This window comes from Hemicordylus capensis, chromosome 2, assembly GCF_027244095.1.
Source record: "Hemicordylus capensis ecotype Gifberg chromosome 2, rHemCap1.1.pri, whole genome shotgun sequence".
NCBI classification, from domain to species: Eukaryota; Metazoa; Chordata; class Lepidosauria; order Squamata; family Cordylidae; genus Hemicordylus; species Hemicordylus capensis.
Genome location: NC_069658.1, coordinates 394,552,803 through 394,566,522, shown reverse-complemented (window position 1 = coordinate 394,566,522; position 13,720 = coordinate 394,552,803). Strand labels below are relative to the sequence as shown.

The following is a 13,720-nucleotide window of genomic DNA, read 5'->3' as shown; positions in this document are numbered from 1 at the left end:
TTGACCATTTACGTTAGACACCCTGGTGTTTCTTACCAAGGTCTCCAGTGCAAGAACAGCTATTCTCAAAAACAGAGTTGTCAGCCTCCCTGTCTCTGAAAATCTCCTCCTCTTGTCTAGACAGTTGAGAGAAGCATGACTGGGCATGCAATCTCATGAAACAGCAAGCAGATAGTGGATGTTACATTTACCACAGCAGTCAAATGGTCCTGAGCCAAATGTTACCACAACACAAGAAAAATAAAGTTGCTTATTTTAAACAAGAAGTTTATTTAAACAACAAGACGCTTTACTTGAAGGGAAAACTATCCAAGATCATTTTTTTTAGAGTAATTTACCCCTACTTAAAGACAGATTGCTCTACATGTAACAGCTACGTACAAAAAAGTTATAAAATTGTCCTTGGTTGTACAACGATAAAAGAAAAACATTGAAATCCAATCAAATAAGGTATGCAAGGTTTTTGTTTTTTCAACAATGAGAGCAAAATAACTTACTGGAATATAAAGATAAAAGTTAAAGGAGCATGCCACTAATGGAGAAACAGGGTATTTTCACAGACCAGTTTGTTTTTACCACCCTATCTCCATGTGATGTTGATCAAAACATACCATTGGCCATTTAGTTAAAAAAAATATGCATGTCTGTGCACATACACCAGTTACCTTATGTACAATAGAAGGAATAGGAAAAGAAATCAAAGAAGAGAGAAAGCTATACTGCAGTAGTCAGGATGTGGCTGAACCAAGTCTCATTTTTCTAATTGTGAATGTGTTGTCTGTGGGAAAGGAATTTTGGTTCTCTCTTTTAGTAGGCTCCTCCTGTTTGTTGCTGGAACACGTCAATTGTATCTTCATCCTCCATTTCCAACTGTATTGGAAAAGAGAAACAAGACAATTCAACCCAAAACTGATTAATACCAAATGTGCTTGGATTGTATTTTCATTAGACACACAAGTTCCGACCAAGGAGAGCCTAAAGAGCCCTCTGTGGCTACAACATTATGCTCGAGCAATGTAGACCTGATATCCCAGTTTCTGCTATACAATTAACAGGGTCAACTCAAAGTCATAACTGAAGAAGTAGAATGACTTTCAAAATTAAGAAATTCAAATGTAATTGAATTGAAGTGGAATGTTGTGCAAACCCAACCTTCCCAAAGATAATCAATAAGTGCACTGGGAGTGCAGACTGTGTTCCCCGATGATTGAGCACCAGAGAGCCAAGAATACAGCCCAAGGAGACACACAGCCTTGGTTAAGGGTACACTCACTCCCTTAACCCCAACTAAGAGCCAGGTTTAAAAGCTGGGCTAGATGGCACTGCCACACTGGGACTGGGCCCAATCCCAGCAGTTCTTACACACAGTCTAACCCAGGCCGGGCTTCCCTAGCCTGAGTTAGGCTGTGCATGAAAACAGCCTCAATGTTTCATACCAGGTGCCACAGGACTATAATACAAGCCATAATATGTAGGCATCCTCTCTCGTGAAAATCCATATCAAGTCTTAAGGAGTCTTTGCATCTACTGAACAAAACAATTTAGATACAGATACTTACAACTACATAGTCAGAGATTGGATTTCAAGACAACTGGAACCATGGTATGAACTCAAGTCGGTTCTAATTTGTGATGCACAAGCTACCAAAACCAGGGCAAATAACTGGACTTTTAAAAGTTTAAGATTTTAGAAGTTGCAGCTACAATAAATTTCTTTTTAGAAAAATAACCTGGTTAAAAATGAAATCTGAATTTAATGCAAACATTTAATTGATTAAACTGAAGGTATGACCCTCTTATATTAGGCCTAGTAACTACCTGATTTCTGCAACTGGCTTAGAGTCAGTAGCTCAGTTATGGTGTATTTATTATTCGACCTACCAATTAAGAACACGGACATTTACTTTCTAGCTCATGGAGAATACCAATCTGCCCTGTAAGTACTATTTTTGGGGTGGGACAGAAGAGTTATACAAGAAGAAGGGGCAGGCTAAAAAAGAACACCAAAAAGCAGCACTGCCTTCTAATATTGACTAAAATCAGTACCTCTAAAAATCTTTTGTGCTGAAGTGTCATAAATGGGCTCTTTTTGAGAATATTTTGAAGAAATCCCTCCACTGGTTAAGACACAAAGATGTGGCAAATATGAGTAGTACAACAATAAGATGCAGAACTCAAGCATCAGAATGAATCAAAATCAAATCAGTATGATTTTATTCCTATAGAAACAAATTAGTATATCCTCTCTAATAAAACGCTTGGTGTCCGTCCGTGGACGGACACCAAGCGTGTGTCCGTGCCTCCCTGCCCTGTTCTGCGCCTGCGCGAAGCGCAGGTGCAGAACAGGGGCAAGGGAGACACGCTCGCCGGCACCCGGCAGCCATCTAGGGCGGCCAGAAGCGGCCGCCCCAAAGAAGCCGGAGAGGAGGCGGCGGGAAAGTGACCGAGGCGGCGGCAGAGCCGCCGCAGCGGCAAAAATAGATGGAGGCTGGGGGCGGAGCGGAGGCCATGTAACCTTAAAAAAAAAAATTACTCCCGCGGCCGCCGCCGCCGACCACCCACCCTCCCTCCCAGCTGCCGAGTCCCCCTTACCCTGGCCGACTGCTGTCGGCCGAAGACAGCCCTTAATTTAAGAGGCAGAGAGGAGCTCGCAAGCAGAGCTCCTCTCTGTGCATAGCCTCTCGCCGAACTGCCGCTTTGGGCGCTTGCGCCCAAAGCGGCAGTTCGGCAAGAGGCTTTGCACAGAGAGGAGCTCTGCTTGCGAGCTCCTCTCTACCTCTTAAATTAAGGGCTGTCTTCGGCCGACAGCAGTCGGCCAGGGTAAGGGGGACTCGGCAGCTGGGAGGGAGGGTGGGCGGGCGGCGGGAGTAAATTTTTTTTTAAGGTTACATGGCCTCCGCTCCGCCCCCGGTCTCCGTCTCCCCGGCCTGGCGGGGGCAAGTGCCTGGGCCGATTTGGCCCTTAAAGGTAGGGGGGGAACGGCGGAGGGAGGGGGAATGGCGGCGGGGGGCCAGGAGCGCCGTTACTAGCGCCCGTTATTCAACGGGCCAAAATTCACTTGTACTTTTATAAGTGGGTTAAGCCTTTTGTTGCATCAAATTCAGACATAAGGACATATTCTCTTTCCCCCTCCTCAAAATGCTGGAGAAGCTTAATTTCATATGAGATAGCATCTAATATGCATGTTGTAGCTGAAACTTTAATCAGCATTAATAACATTCTTCAGATAATTATAGCATTACTACAGCACTAGCAGAATGCTTCTTTTTCTAACCAAGTTATAAAAGCATGCATTCTGAACTGCAGGAAATTCAGAGGTATTTACAGCTTCAACACTTACATAATCTGTCTGCTTTAACTGTGCTAATCCTCTATAATAAAACCCTAAGTGAGTGTCCGTGGCTTTGAAATGTTAGCACAAAGCGCAGGCCCAGAACAGCCCAAGGGAGACAGGACCGCTGACACCAGGCGGCCATGTTGGCCGGGAGGGCAGAGGCGGCTGCAAGGAGGCAGAGGTGGCAGCTCCAGGCCAGCCGCGGGTATCAAAAACGGCCACGGGGAGGGCAGAGGCGCAGGTGCCCGTGTGTGCGCGCGTACTCACAAGGAGGATTCCCAGAGCCCAGCAGAAGCAGGACACTGACTTGCGAGTCAAGGGGGATTCCCGGGCGATAAGCCTCCATGTGCCTACTCTGCAGGAAGCCCCCTGGCTCCCAGTGAGCCTACTCTGTCGCCAGCGTGCCGCGCTCCGCCAACTCACCCAGGTAGCGCACCCAAGTGTCCTGAAAAAGGTCCACCGCGTGCGGCGGGGGCTGGTTGGCGGGCGACCCCATGGCCGGCCGGGCTCAGCAGCGCCGATGCGAGCCGATGGCCGGCGGCGTCCCAGGCCGGCACGGCGAGTCACCAGCGCGGGCACCACCGGCGGGGCCCTCCGTGGCGCGCGTCCAATGGAGCCCGCCGAAGTCGAGTCCCCAGGGCGAGCCGCCTTCCCACTCGCAGCCTGCCCAGCAGGAGTGCAGGGAAAGCCGGCGACGGGGCTATGGGCTTTCTCCCGGAGAGGAGAAACAGCGGCGGCGGCCCCGGAAAGGCAGAAAGGAGAAGGTGAGGCCGAGAGCAGCACACCCCCCCCACTAGAGCCCGTTATTAAAACGGGCTTACAAATACTAGTTATGTAAATAAAAACTGAACAGAATTCAACAGCTCTCTTCCAGAATACTGACAAACTACACTAGAAAACAAGGTGCCTGTTACAGAACAGAACCATCAACAGGTTAATTACTCAAGAGTCAGTTTTTGCAAACTAAGTATAATCAAAAATTATTACAAAAAATTCTAGTACTATCAGAATTGAAACTTCATCACATCCCTCAATGAATGCTGGGAAAGGACTGGGAAACTGAAGATCCACATTCCAAGAGAGTGCATGCATGTAAAGATGTGACAAGTGGAGGAAAAAACTTGAGGCTGGATGGAATGGGAGCAGGAGCTCCAATTCATGCGTCTCATCAGAAGCAAGACAGGAATGAAACTAGGGATCCTTCTCCCAGTGCTCGTTGGGAGGGAGGCCAGACTTCCTGTTACCCAATCCTTCTACCTGAATCTAACCTGTCCACTAGGAGCAAGTAGAGCAGGGCTGCTCAACTTCGGCCCTCCTGCAGATGTTGGTTTACAACTCCCATAATCCCTGGCTATTGCCCTCTGTGCCTGGGGATTATGGGAGAAGCTGGGGGGCAAAGCTGAGCAGGGCTGAAGTAGAGGATTATAACTCATTGTTACCAATGACCTCCTACACTGTGTGAGAATAAGTATTCTACATCCAGCTGTGTTGCAAACTTCATTCTAATTCAGCATGAGCTAGCTACCAAGGTGACATAACAATGGGTAAAGCCTATTAAGCCATTCCTTGGTTGATATTTGATGCCTAATTTTTATTTTTTCACTCCAAGTAGCATTTTTTTTTACCTGTGCAGGTGTGTCTGTTTCATTGATTGGCTGACCATCGAACCGGAATCTGATTTGCCTCATTGACAAACCCTACAGAAAGGAGATAAAAATTAGAAGACTAAAATACAGTTCAGTTAAGCAGAATAGTCATCACAAGCCACACTACTTACTTTCCTAACCTTGTATACAGTTTAGAGTCAATGTTTTTCATTTAGAAGAAAATATTTCCTTTAAAGATTGTGAGCCCTTTTGGGACAGGGAACCATAATTCTTTTTTCGTAAGCAAAACTGCTTTGAGATGTTTTTGCTGAAACGTAGTATATAAATATTCTTAATCTATTAATAAATTTAGAATATTTATATACCACTTTTCTACAAAAACAATCAGAAGTGGTTTACATAACAAGAGGAATGAAGCTGGTTCCTTACCCAAAAATAAGCACTAGGAAGACACCAGCCACAGCCACAGGGAAGAACTCCACGCTGTCGCTGGGTTGATGAGGGACAGTTCTCCCCTTACAAAATAGGAGAAAGCTCTCACTTAAAAGTCTTCACCTAGTTAGCAGGAGTCAGACGAACAATCAAGTGGTGAATTAAAGTTTATCTAGCATAAATAAAGCATTCAATAGTGCCCCTACTGGTAGCATCTAGAAAATGAAAGAGAATCATAAACATCTTCCTGACCAGAGGCAGTTATTTGAGAGAAGACTTCAACAACTGGAGTAAACCTTGGGGGGGGGGGGAATGTGGGATGGAAAGCCTCCAAAGAATAGCAACCTACTTACTAGAAACAGTCACCACACTGCAAGCTGTCCAAAACAGAAGAGCTTTTATTGAGCTGCAGTTCAAACAGCTATTTTGATAATAATGAAACCTTATTCATGAAGGATCCTGCTTAAAACAGAAGTATTTTTGAGTAAGGTGTTTCAAGACTAAGTATATTATATTAGACTAACTTTCTGCTTCCCACTTCAGTGCATTTGCTTTATTTGATTCTCTTGGCTCATGCCACAAATAAATGAGTGGGTTTCATTCTGGTCACTAATATTCCATAGTTTTCCATTTTTTTCCTGTGGGGAAAAAACTTTCAATGTCTAAATTTCTTGCCACATAATGCTTTGAGTTGTTTCAGTACAACATTTAAACCACATTAAGTGTCTTTATCAATTCCCCCACCAAACATTTCAGTTCAACTACTAGAAAAACACTGAGATACAGTGTAGCAAATTAATATAGTGAACTTTTCTTACTTCTTAGCACATGGGTCAAACAACACGCCAAATCAGATGACAATATATTTAGGAAATCTGTAAAATTTGCATAGTAAAACTTTGAGGAAATCTATTATGCAAGTGAAAAACACAAGCATGGGAAATTTCCCCCCATCCCACATCTGACTACAAGCAGAAACCCCTGACTTCAGTACTGTTCTTTAGCCCACTTAATGTTGCTCCCAGCACTAGAATATGCTCTGGCTGAAGCTCAGTCAAGTGTTAATTACATGCTCGATGTCCAACTGATCACCATACATGTAAGATTAACTAGCAATTTGTGATATATATTTTTACCTTCCCAATTTTAGCTGGCATTCATAGTCAAAATTTGTGGTTACCAGGATCCTGTGCATCCCCTAATGAAATAAGAATAATCTTGGCTCCAACATCCAACTGAATTTTACAAGGACTTGGAGCACCTACAAAGAACCATGTATGTCAGAGACAAGTCGCTATCCCTTTCCACATTCAGGAGGATCAGGGCTAACCTGTGACACACAGGGCTTGAGGCACTTGGGACAAAGCCCAGCAACACACAAACTGACCCCAGCTGTCCTCCTAGACTTGAAGCTAGGGAGGGCCAGGGAATCAACCCTACAGTCACACTGTGCTTCTAAGGCTCTGGAGCCAGTCATGCTTGCCATGGCAAACACATCTGTGGACTCCTGCCTGGTCCAATGAATTATAATGCTCTTGCCTGATCCTCACAGTTTGGTTTTCCTAAGTTAAACTTGATTTTCCTAACTTTATTCCTTGCTCTTTTGTAAGGCTGCACAACTTCATTCCTCCAGCAGTTTTTAGACTACAACTACCACCACAGCCATCTACAATCATTAGGGATGATGTGTGTTATAGTTCAACATCCACAGGAGGGCCAAAGTTGCGCAGCCCTGCTCTGGTGAAACAGTACACTTCTATCCCATCTTTTATTGGCTTACCTTATACTATACTGTAGGCCCTTAGGAGTGTGTTATATGACTGCCAAGTTTCTACTTCCCTGTGAAGGAGAAACTCTCATTCTACACAAGTACTGGTTGAAGACACTAGCTCCAGAATCACTAGCAGTTTCTTTCATCCTCAAATTATGCCTGATACTCAACCTGAGTCAAGGACACATCCTGCTACCATGGATAGACAGTTAAGATGATTGGAAATAGTTGTGCACTTTGGAACAACTCGTAGGGTGAAGCCTAGCCCCAGGCTCACAACTGGCCAGCAATACCACATTTTATACCTGTTATATATCCTGTCCAGGTTAATAGCAGAAAAGAGGGCTAACTTTCAAGACATACTATTAGCTTGACATGTACACGGCCCTAAAATAGCCAGATGCTTCAAATTTTAGTGACAGTAGTCTCATGACACCTTGGACTTCCATCCAGTAAGTGACAGACATAGGGCTCTAACAGCCTAACGTGGAAGTATGCACCTGCTCAAAATGATCCATTTCCAAAAGGGGCCCTTAACTCAGCAAGTCCATACACAAATTATTGTGTTGACTACTCCTTTTGCTGAATCCTAAATTGGCCAGGACTTTTAGGGCTAATTCAACAACTAAGTGAAAAAAAGGAAAATTATGAGATATTTGACACAATATTACAGAAAAAACTGATCAGACATGATTTAATTCCATATATCCATCCCACTGCAGAACTGCTAAAATTGTGTGTCAGTTCTAAAATAAACCTATTTTAGAAAGGTGCATTTTGAGTGATCAAGATTCCCACCCCCCCGTAGAAATTAACTGCTTACTTTTAACTTGTCTTTAAGTTATTGCTTTAAAATATCTATATCCCATCTCTCCAGTGCAATACTGCTCTGGGCATTCACAACAATAGGTTGGTAAAACTCAGTTAATACTAGACCTAATTAGACTTACAAATTAAAAATGCACTAGGAACAAACAATAAAATTTTAAAATGCCTCCCTCTTAAGTTTGTGTTTCTTCAACAAAATTACAGACACGTAAGTTCTTAAATGTCTTCAGTTGCCTGTGAATTTCTGGACTGAGCGAAGGTCAAAATGTTAATTATAACTAGAGGTAAAACACTGATCATGAGATTGACATATTGCTTCACTGTCCCAACCTGTTTTCACATCCAAGCACACAGCTATAAGCATCTCATTGTCACCATTTCAGCTTAATATACTGTGGTGTCCTCCTCACCTCAATGGAGCAAGTAAACATTGTAAGGAACCAGAAAATCCAATACCAAGGAAGTGGCAAAGGCCCAATGTCTGGTTAGTCAGCATCTGTGTTTTAATAAGGGTGGGGGTGGGGATTTCCTTCAAGACCCTCATCTCAATCATGGCCCCAACCAGAGTGCCTCTCTATCCCCTAGCTTTCTGGAAGGGGGCCTGCTGCCTCACAGCCCACCATCCTCCTTCCTTTCATGCTTTGGGTGTTTTCAGGTGGAGCTCTGGTCCAAATCTGAGGTGTCTCCCCACCATCTGGAGAGCGAGTCCTTCCTCTCTAGCTGCTGCCAGGATTGTGTCACCCTCTTTGCTCCTCCCTCTTTCTGCCTCCCAAGGGTTTCTTATGATCTGCCACCAGGGGCACCATCCCCTGCCTTCAGGCATCCTCAGCCTGACTGCTGAGTTTGAACTATCCCACAACTAGCCAGTGCTCCCAATGACATTTCTAATCACCTCCAGTTACTGCTGGGGCCCCCAGCTCCTGTAACAGCTATATCACTAGTAGAAGATGGCATCCAGGATGAGTCAAGACCACATATAACATGCTAACAATTCAATTAAAATGACAAATACCAGGAAAACTAAGGTAACTATTAACCCACATCAAAAGGCCTAGGCATGTTTCCTGCTGATGGGTTCTGCCTCATTCACAAGCCTGGACTTACTGAAAGAGGAATGTGGATTTATCTGTTAATAGTAAGGAGCTGTGCAGCATACGGTACCTTACTTTTGTTTTACCAAGTTCCTGCCAATTTTTCTTGATAGTAGGAAAGACTACAGAAGACTAGATAAGGAGATTGCTGAGAAGCTGAATGAGTTCTTTGCATCTGTCTTCAAGTGTAGGATACTGACCACATACCGCAGGAATATGGAGGATACTGACCATATATACCTGCTCCAGAACAGAGCTTAGCAACATAGGAAGGTGCCATATAGTGATTCAGACCATAGGTCCATCTAGCTCAGTATCGTCTACACCAGTGTTTCTCAAACTTTTTGGAGTCAAGGACCGCTAAATTCTTCGTGCAGAGTTTCAAGGACCGCTACATTCTTCATGCGCAGTTTCCCGGACCAGCAGTTAGTAAAGGGGTTTCAAGTCTGTCTGTCTATCTATCTATCAGACTTCTATACTGCCCAAAACTTGCATCTCTGGGCAGTTTAGAATGAAAATAATATAAGCATTGAAATAATTAAATTTGGAATCTTTTGCAAACATGTAATATTAGGGGTTCTTAACCTTGGGTCCCTCAGTTAAACTCCCATAACCCCCAACAACAATGGCATTTGGCCATTATGGCTGGGGATTATGGGAGTAGAAGTCCACCAATGTCTGGGTACCCAAGGTTGAGAACCCCTGAATCTAAAAGCCTGGGTGAACAAATTTGTCTCCAGTATGTCTGCAGTGGAGGTGCTTGTGATTACTCAATGGAGAGGGGATGTTGGGCCATTAGAAAAATTCAAAAGCTACATGGGGCCAATGAAAACAACATACAAGCAAGCCCCACTGATGCAAGAGGGAAACAGCGTTCCCTCTCAAGGCGCCTCGACCACAACAGGCAGCTGGGTTTCAATCAACCAATCTTTGGCTGCAAACAATGAGCATGCAAGAACCAGCAGCCCTTCAAGTGGCGCCCACTGCCATACTTTTTCCTCCATGCCCCCGCATCGCATACAGTTTGAAGCTGTAAAGATAGGGAATAAGGTAGCTGTAGGAAGATCTCAGCAGCAAGTGGAGGCAAGGCACAAGAAGGGTCCCATGCCTCCGTGATACTCTTCCTCTTCCGTGCCATGTGCAAAATTGAGGAAGTGAGTGCCTTGATTTCAGTTGGGGGGGGGGTTTGACTCCCAGTCAGGGACCGGCACTCAACCCTTCGGGGACCGGCAGCGGTCCAGGGACCGGTGGTTGAGAAACACTGGTCTACACAGACTGGCAGCAGCTTCTCCAAGGTTACAGGCAGGAATCTTTCTCAGCCCTATCTTAGAGATGTCAGGGAGAAAACTTGGAACCTTCTGCTCTTCCCAGAGCAGCTCCATCCCCTAAGGGGAATATCTTACAGTGCTCACACATCAAGTCTCCGATTCATATGCAACCAGGGTGGACCCTGCTTAGCTAAGGAGATGAGTCATGCTTGCTACCACAAGACCAGCTCTCCTTTCAAGCTTCAGCACAAGACCAAGCTTCTTAGGCTTGGAGGCTGAAGAACTGGGCCAATTTGAGGTGATGTTCTAAACCAGGGGTTCTCAATGTTGGGTCTCCAGATGTTATTGGACTTCAACTCCCATAATCCCCTGCCCCAGTGGCCTTTGGTTGGGAATTATGGGAGTTGAAGTCCAATTACATTTGGGGACCCACACGTTGAGAATCCCTGTTCTAAACGGTCTTGAAAAACTAAAAATTAACAAATCGCCAGGGCCAGATGACATCTACCCAAGAATACTGAAGGAACTCAATGTGAAATTGCTGCTCTCCTAGCAAAAATATGCAACTTGTCCCTAAAAGCAGGCTCTGTACCAGAGGAATGGAAAGTAGCAACTTTGATTTTCAAAAAGGGATCTGGTGAGATCCGCGATCTATGAAATTCTCTACCATGGAATGTGGTGATGGTCACTAGCTTGGATGGCTTGCTCAGACAAATTCATGGAGGCCAAGTCTATCAATAACTACTAGTCTAGTGGCTTATAAGCCACCTCCAGCCTCAGAAGCAAGATGCAGAGGAGCAACAGCGAGAGAGCATACCCTCACCTCTGCCTGTGGGGTTATCAGAGGCATCTGGTGGGCCACTCTATCAAATGGGATGCTAGACTAGATAGGCCTTGGGCCTGATTTTATGTAATGTAAACCAAGGAGGAGGAAAGGTACCTCCAAGTTCAGCAGGATGCCAACATGGCTAACAAGTAGAGTCAGGGAAGCTATAAAAGCAAAGGAGACTTTCTTCAGAAAATTGAAGTCCTGCACAGATTAAAAGAACAGAAAGGAACATATACTCCAGCAAAAGAAATGCAAGGAGACAAAAAGGGATTCAAAATGAGTTTGAGGAGCATACAGCTAGAGGGAATTAACTATATTAGCATATGTCAAGGGGATTAACAAAAATTTAAATATATCGGAAGCAGAAAAGCTTCCAGGGCAGTGGCTGGATCCTTAGATGATGAGGGCGTGAAGGTGATTATTAAAGAGGATATGGAAGAGGAGCTGTATGAGTTCTTTGCATCTGTCTTCACAATGGAGGATACTGACCATATACCCACTCCAAGCTTCTCAGGCTTGGAGGATGAAGAACTGAGCCAATGACAGAGGATGTTCTAAACTGCCTTGAAAAACTAAAAATTAACAAATCATCAAAGCCAGATGCAAGAGTTCTGAAGCAACTCAAATGTGAAACTGCTGATCTCCTAGCAAAAATATGTAGTTGTCTCCAGAATCAGGCTCCGTACCAGAGATCTGGAAAGTGGCTAATGCAACTCTGATTTTCAAAAAGAGATCCAAAGGGATCTGGGAAACTATAGGCCGGTTAGCTTAACCTCTGTGCCAAGTAAATGGATGGAAAGCATACTTAAATACAAAATTGTTAAACATATAGAAGAACAGGCCTTGCTGAAGGAGAACCAGTATGGCTTCTGCAAGGGCAGGTCTTGCCTCACTAACCTTTTGGAGTTCTCTGAGTGTCAACAGGCATGTGAATAAAGGTGATCCAGTTGACATTGTATACTTGGGACTTCCAAAAAGCTTTTGACAAAGTTCCCCACCAAAGGCTCTTGAGTAAACTTAGCAGTCATGGGATAAGGGGACAGGTTCATGTGCAGATTGGTAACTGGTTGAAGGACAGGAAATAGGGGGTAAACTATAAATAATATAACATAAATTATAAATAAATGGACAGTTTTCACAATGAAGGGGAGTAAGAAGTGGTGTCCCTCAGGGATCTGTACTGGGACCAGTGCTCTTTAATTTATTCATAAATGATCTAGAAATTGGCATAAGCAACGAAGTGGCCAAATTTGCAGATGACACTAAACTATTTAGGGCAGTGAAATCCAAAACAGATTGTGAGGAGCTCCAAAAGGATCTCTCCAAAGAGTGAGAGATCCTTTTGGTGCTAGGTGAGTAGGCAACAAAATGGCAAATGCAGTCCAATGTAAGCAAGTGTAAAGTGATGCATATGGGGATAAAAGACCCCAACTTTATGTATACATTGATGTGGTCTGAGCTGTCAGTGATTGACCAGGAGAGAGATCTTGGGGTTGTGGTGGACAGCTTGTTGAAAGGATAGACTCAATGGATGGCAAATGTGAAAAAGGCAAATCCATGCTAGGGAACTGAAAATAAAACTGCTAATATTATCATGCCATTGTACAAATTGATGGTGCAGCCACATTTGGAGTACTGCATGCAGTTCTGGTCACTGTATCTTAAGAAGGACATTGTAGAACTGGAGGAGGTGCAGAAGAGAGCAACCTGGAGCACATTCCTTATGAAGCAAGGCTACAGAATCTGGGGATTTTTAGTTTGGAAAAGAGCGACTATAGGATAAAATAATAGAACTGTATAACATCATGCATTGAGTAGAGAGGATGTACAAAGAGAAATGTCTCTCACTCTCTCAAAACATTAGAACCAGGGGGTCGTCCCATGAAACTGGTCAGGAATTTTAGGACCAACAAGAGGAAGTACTTTTTCACACAGCACATAATTAATCAATGGAATTAATTCTCTGCCATGGGAGGTGGTGATGGCCACTACTTTGGATGGCTTTAAAAGGGGCTTAGACAAATTCACGGAGGACAGGTCTATCAATGCCTGCCTCCAGCCTCAGAGGCAAGATGCCTCTAAATATTAGTTGCAGGGGAGTAACACCAAGAGAGAGGGCATGCTCTTATATCTTGCCTGTGGGCTTCTGAGAGGCATCTGGTGGGCCACTGTGTGGAACAGGATGCTGGACTAGGTAAGCCTTGGGTTTGATCCAGCAAGACTGTTCTTATGTTCTTAAGACTAAAATTGGATGCTCTTTTGTTAAATATATCTTTGTACATTGTATATGTATATGCAATTTACAAGTTTGTATGTAATGCTTTAATATTCTAACAGTAGCATGAAGGTGCCTCTAAACGTTTCCCTCAGCATTCATACAGCCATCTCACCTGTCGTTCGCAATAGGCTTTCATTAGTTTGCTAAGTGGTGTATGCCTTTTAATTTTAAACTGCACCACAGATCCATCTTGCCCTGCAACCTTCAGATTAATGTGGTCATTATTTTCAGTCTTCACTCCTTCCTGTAAGGGGAGAAAAAGCAGCATGGTATTAAAGCCAA

At 44.1% G+C, this 13,720-nt stretch overlaps 1 protein-coding gene across 1 annotated transcript in view; it reads right to left on the bottom strand.

Moving 5' to 3' along the window:
* Window positions 1-250: 250 nt before the first annotated feature.
* SUMO2 (small ubiquitin like modifier 2) overlaps window positions 251-13,720 on the bottom strand; it is a 15,774-nt gene continuing 2,304 nt past the window's right edge. The window contains exons 2-4 of the mRNA XM_053297212.1: window positions 13,551-13,682; window positions 4,960-5,031; window positions 251-870 (exon numbers count right to left, since the gene is read on the bottom strand). Coding sequence (XP_053153187.1) covers window positions 808-870; window positions 4,960-5,031; window positions 13,551-13,682 — 267 coding nt within the window. The 3' untranslated portion in view covers window positions 251-807. The remainder of the gene's footprint in view (window positions 871-4,959; window positions 5,032-13,550; window positions 13,683-13,720) is intronic.